A 9,914-nucleotide genomic window follows, 5' to 3' on the forward strand; every position below is an offset into this window, starting at 1 on the left:
GCTACAGGCACTGTGACGCCACCCCACCCTCCAGGCCTCCGTCACCGTCACACACACACACACACACCAAGCTACAGGCACTGTGACGCTACCCCACCATCCAGGCCTCCGTCACCGTCACACACACACACCAAGCTACAGGCACTGTGACGCCACCCCACCCTCCAGGCCTCCGTCACACACACACACCAAGCTACAGGCACCGTGACGCCACCCCACCCTCCAGGCCTCCGTCACACACACACACCAAGCTACAGGCACTGTGACGCCACCCCACCCTCCAGGCCTCCGTCACACAGACGGGATAAAACAACGAGAGCTAGAGGAGACCTTTCAAGATGACCCACGTTATGATACTGTGCTCAGGAACGCATAGCTGACTTGTCGCCGTCCAGTGAGAGACGGGCGAGCGTGACGTCTTAGAGTGTTCTACAGGCGGGCTTGTCGTCGTCCAGTGAGCGACAGGCGGGCTTGTCGTCGTCCGGTGAGCGACAGGCGGGCTTGTTGTCGTCCAGTGAGCGACAGGCGGGCTTGTTGTCGTCCAGTGAGCGACAGGCGGGCTTGTCGTCGTCCAGTGAGCGACAGGCGGGCTTGTCGTCGTCCAGTGAGCGACAGGCGGGCTTGTCGTTGTCTAATGAGCGACAGGCGGGCTTGTCGTCATCCAGTGAGCGACAGGCGGGCTTGTCGTCGTCCAGTGAGCGACAGACGGGCTTGTCGTCGTCCAGTGAGCGACAGACGGGCTTGTCGTCGTCCAGTGAGCGACAGGCGGGCTCCAGAGAGTCAGGCTGACAGTGACAGGACTTCTCATTATACACATGTCCAGCCCTGTCACGGTCTCATCAATCTGTTTAGGTTTTTGTGTCCATGTCCCCCGGGGTTTGTCTGCTTCGGTGGGGCCAGATAAGGCTTTGAGGGAGAATTGTGTGGTTTTTTTTTGGTAATAAATGAGGCAGACAGGAAACAAAAAAGAGACTCGCAAATGCACATTATCCTATCATGATTTATGTGAATTATTTCTCAGAGGGGATTGTTTCAGTCCTGCCAATGTTTACTGATGGCGCAAAAGAATTCTGAAGACTTATATATCTACATATTGTGATAAGCAACAGGAAGACGTGGACGGTGGACAGATGCAACACTGGTCCAACCAGTGGCTGTTAGAGATCAACATCAGCAAATGTAAAGTAATGATATATGGACTGAGGATGCCAATTGAAGGTAGTAAACATTAGATAATATATATTAGAAAACTTAGAGTGTAAGCTTTCCGCCGCTGCCACTGGATGAGGTGGCAGCGGGCATGATAAGTCAAATAAATTATAAAATTGCCTCGCTTTACATGACATAAAATACTGACAGGTGTTGACAGTTGACAATGACAGATGGAGGTTCACGAGCGCAGATGGAAATTAAGTGTGGTAATGATGAAGAGGCACATTATAGTGTCGGAGTACTGAAGGTAAGGAACTGGAGGGTATAAGGGCTGCAGGAAGGCATAGCAAATAACTTCAAAGGTAAGGATACGAAAATTTGTATATCCGTTGAAGGAAGAGAGGTGGGGTCCAAGATCTGAGGCTCAACCCCCCACTAGCACAGTTAGGTGAGTGCACACCGACACTCATTATCATCACCTTACAGTGTGTATCAAAAGTGATATTTATCATCACCGTACAGTGTGTATCAGAAGTGATGAACCCTTCCCCCATCTCTCATTAACACAGAGAACACCTTCAACACTCATCTACACACCTGCCAACTAATTACGTCATTTTCTACTTTCCCGGTTGCCACTTACCTGTCTACCCCTAACCCACGTCCACCTGCCAGTACCAGAGGGGCCCCATTACCTGTGTACTCCAGTACTTCCTCACCTGACTACTACCTACCCATCCACTTGCTCAAGTGGATGGGTAGGTAGTTGGATGATATATGGTCGTAATGGCTTGGCGCTTTCCCTCTGATAGTTCCCTCCCTCCCACTATTGATTTGATTTTGATTTGCTCAAGTGAATCGTAGTTATCCATCTGTCACATGCCCGCTCCGACCCGCTATACCCTCCCAACCCCCTACCAAACACACATTTATCCACACCCGCCCCCAGACACACATCCACACCCCTCCCCCCCCACACACACACACACCCTCAGTGAAGATGCCACACCTTCAAGTCAAACAACATACACAGCACAAGCGAAGACCTGAACATGTCTGTAAGAACACTATGGCACAACCCCAGCAGGAAGGAGCCTAGAAGCCACGGTCATCTTCCCTTCCTCAACAGAAAAGACCGTCTCTGTCGACCGACCGTCGAGACGACGACGTTGTCGTCCCTTCAATTTCTAGTGTGTGGTTTGGTCAACATTTCTCAGCCACGTTATTGTGACTCTTCATCTACACCGTCTCCTTTAACAGCCGAGGGACAGAACAAGGGCCAAGGCCCACCCCAAAAGCAAAGGGCCACCCCCCCAAACACGAATAGAGCCAAGCCTCATCCCCCAAAACAGCCAAGGCCCGTCACGAATAGAGCCAAGCCTCATCCCCCAAAACAGCCAAGACCCCCACACCTTAAACAGTGAAGGTCCCTCCCTACCAGCAGCAACAAGCATTTCGAGGCAGAAGGTAGAGTCCTGGAACAGTGGGCTCGCTGCTAACAGCTCCTGGACACATTACCGCCACCTGTTGTTGTCCAGGACCATAACGACCAGCGCTCACTGGCAAGGCAAGTGGATAGTTGGGGGATGGAGGAGTGGGGAGGTAGGGGGAGAGGAGAGGATGGGTGGGAGAGTAGACGAGTACTAAGGGATGGGTGGGTGGAGGGGGGAGGATACTTGGGTAATTTCTTATAGGACAGACGAAACATAACATTTACCTGGCCAAATATTTAACTTACATTTTAGAATCTTGATATCATAAAGATAGCATTGATTACGAATTCACTTGTTGTGGGAGGAATTGATAAGAGTACCAAATCCTGTGTAACTCCTTGTGATAAATTGCATTAGTCTAAATTTAGGAAAGACCTGGGTAAATACTGGTTTGGAAACAGGGCTATTTTATCTGCGGAACATATTATCGGGTAACATAAAATGACGAGGATCACTGGATTGTTTCAAGCGCAGGTCAGACATACATATGAATTAGTTTGGGTGGATATATAAACAGGAGCTGCCTCGTATGGACACATAGACCTTATGCAGTTTGGTTCATTCTAAATGTTTGTGGGACAAACTAGCCTTGACCTTGACCAATGGACAAATGAGCTTATATGAAGTCTAAGGATAGGTCTGGACAACGATGTATTCCCTATTCACGAGATCCCTTCAAACTATCCAATTGACTGGGACTAATTCTCTATAAATTTGTATTTGTAAATGAGCACTTGGTATATCATTGAGACCTTTCGTATTAAAAGCAAGGAACAATGTGATTTAAATATTATCTCAGGACAATGTAAATAAGTGAATATTTTATGAGTTATGATAACATGTTATGATATATGTTATGATAACAATGGTGGAAATGTGAATAAGGTCGTTTTGTGCCTTCTGTTCCTGAGCCCGTTACGAGTCTATGTAGTGTTTTTCCCCTACCACCCACAGGATGGGTATAGGGTACGTTATCACCCACAGGATGGGTATAGGGTACGTTATCACCCACAGGATGGGTATAGGGTACGTTATCACCCACAGGATGGGTATAGGGTACGTTATCACCCACAGGATGGGTATAGGGCACGTTATCACCCACAGGATGGGTATAGGGTACGTTATCACCCACAGGATGGGTATAGGGTACGTTATCACCCACAGGATGGGTATAGGGCACGTTACCACCCACAGGATGGGTATAGGGTACGTTAATTACCACCCAAAAGATGGGTATAGGGTACATTACCACCCACAAGATGGGTATAGAGTACATTACCACCCACAAGATGGGCATGAAGTGCATAATAAATGAGCTAATCTAAATCAAGTCATAACTGAGCAACAGTTGGAGAGAGAGAGTCAATTTAAGGCAAGAGGAGGTGTTAGTTGTAAACTGTGAGTTGGGTTATTTCATTTTATAATTTGTAGAATATGAGAAAATCTAAGGTTGTCTCTAAGCTTCAGTGCAATGTTAAGTACATTTTTTGTTTACTGCTGCACAGGTAGAGGAACAGATGACTCTTGTTAGCAGACTGAGAGCGTTCACTTCCCATAGCCCATGGCAAGCCTTACACCCACTAGTTTCCCCTGGAACGATTAACAACCAGGTACCCAACTAATGCTGGGTGAACAGAGGCGAACAAGTTAACGCCCAGAAAATCCTCCCTGGCCAGATCTCGAACCCAGACAAATCGCTGGCGAGGCGCTGGATGAGTGTGTTACCAGTGGGTCACCACGGAAGGGTGATGTCACATACCTGACAGGTGTTGGAGGGTAATCTGTCAGGCCTCGTGTGTGTCTGTGTACTTACCTAGTTGTGTTTGCGGGGGTTGAGCTTTAGCTCTTTGGTCCCGCCTCTCAACCTGTGTGTGTGTATGTGTACGGCTTATCACCCTTATCACAGTTGTCAATATTAGAGTCTTCAAGAATGTGTTAACTAGGTGAATGGTCTCGGGGTTATCAGTTGGTGTGTCTTGCGGCCGGTAGTGACTGACTGTATCACCTCCCTCACACTCCTGTCATGAGGCATGTGATATCCAGTGATATCACATGATACGTCCAGTCCAAATATGGCTCTCTTAAATGTCATTTACTCTCTTCTCCAAGACTAAGGCTCTCTCCCCCACCACTCTCCCTCTCTGTCTCTATCTCTCTCTCCGTCTTCATCTCTCTCTCTCTCTCTCATCACATTATCACCGCGCACTCATACAAAGAGTATTGATTTACCCAAGTGTGTGACATTTAAACAAAACCTAAATATACAACCAATTGACATTTAAAGGTCACGCACAGTGTGCCTTTAAATGCAAGTTACAGATATAAAGTTATCTGGTCTCTCGGTTTCTTAAACAGCGTCATCACTAATAATATATTTGTGGAATTTATTGTTTATTTACTCGTCATTAATCAATCGTCCGTCGTTAATCAATAGGCTTCCAAAGCTGCTAAGAAGTGTTGCGGTCGAAGTAAATACTGTAAATTTGTCACGTATAAATTATTTTGATATTTGTAACTGAACTAAAGGTTACACATAAGAACATTGGAATCAAGGAGGAGGAATAAGGGACATGGGAATAGGAAGCATGACACACTGCACCCAGCATATTGGTCCATTCCCGGACGACGCTCATCCCTCTCACTCTTGTATCTCAGCTTAAAGCTTGCTATATCACAGCTTCTTTGGCTGACAACCTCTTCCACTCCTCTTTGGCCAAGCAAAATTTCTCGTATCACATCCTGAACGTGAATGTCAATAGCTTTTAGTCGTTGTTATGATGGGTTCTGACCTGACCTGGTAGTTTGAAGACCTTGCTCGTATCTGCCTTGTTGGTAACCATCAAGACCTGGACCACGTGCCCCACTCCCCCCCCCCTCGTTACCTATGTGTAACCAGAGCTTCCTGAGCCTCACCTCGTATGGCATGTCCAGAATGACCAGTCACTCTGTAACACTGTTACCAGAGATGGAGGGCGAGGTCTGAGTGCCATCTTCACCACAGCCAAGTGCTGCTCATACAAATAATTGTCAACAGATAAAACACCTAACTTAACCTAAGCCAAACTATATACACAATTCTAATGTCACAACTTTAATTGATAAGAAAACACCTTTCGTGATTACAGAGGAACGAAAACACTGAGGAACGTGCATATTGGCACGTTCATACATTGGAACGTGCATACAACCGCGACATATTTTCTCTAGAACACTGTCCGACAATCATTTTACATCCAGGTCGCCATTTACTGCTGGGAGCACAGAGGTGAACGGAGTGAAGGAACGGTGTTCAGTCGTTCTATCCTGTCCAGAATTCGAACCCCCGGTCCTCTAATTGGCTAGACGAGTGTGCTAACCACCACGACCTTTACCACACCGCCTCATGTAAGGTTAGGGTACAGTGGAACTGGATATGTTACGTGTTAACTACTTAGATAGTTGATAGTCCCACCAAGGCTACTATCGCCCTGGTAGGACACCTTAGTCCATCCCGAATGTATCTTATAAGACAAGTACGAGGCTCCCGCAGTACCTGCTTGATGAGGTTCTGGGACTTCTTCTACTCCCCAAGCCCGGCCTGAGGCCAGGCTTGACTAAAATCTTAAAAAAAAGTGGAATAAAATCCACATCTTGCCAAACGTTGTTTGACAAGATAGAATTTAATCAATTGTCTTTCGTGATGGTGCGTGATACAAAGTGTTGCGAGTGCGTCAACGCAGCACTGAACCCTTTTACCCAACCTGCTGCCTGTCTCACCACCGTCTTGGCGAGGAGTCTAAACCCATTACCAGGAACCAGCGCCTTTTTAAAACGCTTTATGGCCGAAGACTTTATGGCTATCAAAAGTTGAAGTTCTTCAGCCAGGCGGAAAGTGGAGTTAGGTCGGTAAGACGTCTTAAGGCGCGAGGGAAGGAGAGGTGGGGGGAGGGGAGTGATAGTTGACGGGTGAGGTTACCTGAAGTGGCCGGATGGTCTCGGTAGTGTTCAGAACACGTGCTAGGTGAGTAAACTATACTTGTGAGTAACTGCTCGAGTCATGTGAGTGACCCTTCGAGACTGAGCATCACTCCGTTATGTGGTAGATAATCTTTTATTAGTGACGAATAACTTTTTAATGTGGAATGCTTTCCAAATAGCAAGTGTATGCATAAGTTAGTAAGCCTTCAACATATGTTAGTAAGCCTTCAACATATGTTAGTAAGCCTTCAACATATGTTAGTAAGCCTTCAACATATGTTAGTAAGCCTTCAACATAAGTTAGTAAGCCTTCAACATATGTTAGTAAGCCTTCAACATAAGTTAGTAAGCCTTCAACATAAGTTAGTAAGCCTTCAACATATGTTAGTAAGCCTTCAACATATGTTAGTAAGCCTTCAACATATGTTAGTAAGCCTTCAACATATGTTAGTAAGCCTTCAACATATGTTAGTAAGCCTTCAACATATGTTAGTAAGCCTTCAACATATGTTAGTAAGCCTTCAACATAAGTTGGATATACCACGCAATTAATTAATACCTACGTCAAGTTTAGAAAAGACTAAATTTTTTGCCATTAGCCTGGACAGGTAAAATTTGGCAAACAGCCTTTTTGTGTGGTTGTATTGGCTACACCGTAAATACAATTTTTACCATTACATTTTCACGATTCAGTAAGATTTAAGACGTGCTTGTTCGCTATTAGTTCTTCCATTCGAAGAATTGCCTTCCGCCTCCAAGTTATTGCGAGGTTTGATTTGCCAGCCAGAAGGAATGAGAAGGCTATGACTCCTAGAGGTAAGTAGTGGAGAATGGGGTGACAAGCAGTCCCAGTATACGTTGGCTCACTGTTGGATAGACAGTGAACGTCTTGGGCCAGGAGACAACAAGGCTGTGGATTCTAAATTTATCCTTGGCTGAGGAGTCATTCATGAGTTCCAAGAACTGGTGTGAGATGGGGGGTAAGGAACTGTCTACCACACACTCCGAGGCGTCTCGCCTCATGGTCGCTCACTGCATGCCTCCTCCATCTTCATATTAATTATTGAAATTAATTATTAAACTCCATTGCGTGAAACTAAGATGCGCAGTGATCTCTTTGTGATCTCTTCAACCCCCCACGGCTTCCCCAGCGAGAACCTCGAATTAAACTGTCTTTCTGGATCTTCCGCTCAGGTTGATGTTGTCGAGGGCGATCTTTGCCTCTTGGTCCTGGCGCCTGTCACTCAACTCATTGACGGCTCCAGATAAAGGCATACATCAATCTCGGCTTACTGAAACCTTAGAGTAAATCCCTCTCTACTCCTTTGGTTTGTACAGTGGCAGGTGGCTACAGGTGACGGATCTCCCAATCCTGAGCACTCCAGGTGCAAACTCTGTGAGTAGGAACTGCGGCATGATCTCCCACACTACATCACTGAATGCCCAGTTATAAGACCATTCAGATCCGTTGGCATGAGGTACCCGGAGCTTTGCAATGACTTTATTCACTCTCGTGTTCTTGAGAATATCCTCATAGTGCACCCAAAATTTGCCAGTGCAGGCTACTAAACATATGGCCCTGTATGACTAACCATCCTGCGAGATGGGGACTTTTAGTATCACTGCTGCCTTATTCCACTCTTGTGTTGATGATATCCTCATAATGCACCCAGAGTCTGCCAGTGCAGACTACTGATCACATGCCTCTGTATGACTAACCATCCTGTGTGATGGAGATTTTTAGCATCACGTAGCTAGCTCTTGACACACTGTACTCCCCTTCATATAGTCTAGGGCAGCTGCACAAATGCACATGTACCTAAATGTGTTAAAAAATAAAGTTTGTACAGTGGTCTGCGTTCTCGACTCGCAATCAAGGATCTCGGGTTCGATCCCTCAGTAGAACAGAAATGGTTGGACACGCTTCTTTCACCTGATGCCTCCGTTTACCTAGCAGTAAATAGGTACCCGGGAGTTAGGCAACTGTTGTGGGTTGCATCCTGGGGAAGATTAGTAGGGCGACCTTGTGGGAGGTGGAGGGCTCGATACGAGCGTAAAGTATATGGATTTATGTGTATATATATATATATATATATATATATATATATATATATATATATATATATATATATATATATATATATATATATATATATATATACACACACATCATTCTTGTTCCCAACAACGGGAATTAAATGGGTTTACTTGCTTGTATATCTCTATGACCCGCTCAGTTATGTTTGAGAGAGAACCAGCGGAGCCTGAACACAGCGTGCTGATGACTGTAATACAAGCTACAGTTACTGGTGAGCAGTGTGGCAGAGCTACAGTGGCAAGCATAAGGATGGCTCGAGGTCCTGGTGGTGAAGGAAGCTAATTAAGAGCACTAAGCTACATTGCAAACCTGCTCAGCAGCAGCAGTTGCAAAATGTTATGTGATACACAAGTTTACATGAATATGAATTAGTCTGTTACTCTGACTTCTAGAGGAAGCAGGAAGATCTTACAAGGCGATGCATCTCAAGTCATAACTTGTCATGACTTGAACTGCCACCTCGCCATTGTTCTAGAGAGTGCTATGTGACTCCAATGTTCTCAAGAACTACCATCTATCCAAACTGTCACAGAAGACATCTATTGCAACACAAGACTCAAGTCAGCTGCAAATTTTGTACTTTCCTAAAAAAAAAAAAAATCACTTTATAACCAGTTATTTCATTCTTTGGGCAACTCAAAACAAATCAATATATAAGATAAATCAAGTCACTTACTGTTTAAAGACGTTAGCATAAAAATGACTCTAACATTACCCTCAACCTCTGTCAACGTAGTCTAACATTAAATATAATTTACTCCTATTAAAAACAATTCATATTATGACACTAGATACTTGTCATAAAATGACACAGTATCTAGTGTCAGGCCTCAACACACGTCAGTGTAACAGCTCTTATCTTGTAGCCTTCATGCAGGGACATTACTCTTAATTGTAGTGAATCCTGCTCTTGGTTAAGAGTGAGCCACGCGTCTAACAGGCAAGCGAGGCAGCCAAGAAACTTTCAGCCGTACAGTATATTTGATTCCTTCTTGACAGCAGGGGCTGCAAACCTCTTTATGAAGCTCAAGTTCACTCCAGTCTTGAGTACTCAAGCTGGAGGATAGTGTTAGAAGACAGATCTCCAGTCTTGACCCGTTGGACTGGCCAGCACATCTAAGCCTTCAACGCCGGAGAGATGTGAGCGGACTTACTGTTATGTATAAGGCCAATGTTCTCATGGTTTCCCAACCTGGGCCAACTTGGTGGACAAT

General features: G+C 45.4%; 1 protein-coding gene across 1 annotated transcript; it reads right to left on the reverse strand.

Moving 5' to 3' along the window:
• Positions 1-419: 419 nt before the first annotated feature.
• LOC138367236 (eukaryotic translation initiation factor 3 subunit A-like) lies at positions 420-5,485 on the reverse strand. Its single transcript, XM_069328644.1, has 2 exons — positions 5,435-5,485; positions 420-785 (listed from the first exon to the last, which is right to left on the reverse strand). Exons 1-2 carry the CDS (start codon positions 5,483-5,485, stop codon positions 420-422), a joined length of 417 nt encoding a protein of 138 aa, XP_069184745.1.
• Between the last annotated feature and the right edge of the window lie 4,429 nt (positions 5,486-9,914).

This window comes from Procambarus clarkii, chromosome 21, assembly GCF_040958095.1.
Source record: "Procambarus clarkii isolate CNS0578487 chromosome 21, FALCON_Pclarkii_2.0, whole genome shotgun sequence".
NCBI classification, from domain to species: domain Eukaryota; kingdom Metazoa; phylum Arthropoda; class Malacostraca; order Decapoda; family Cambaridae; genus Procambarus; species Procambarus clarkii.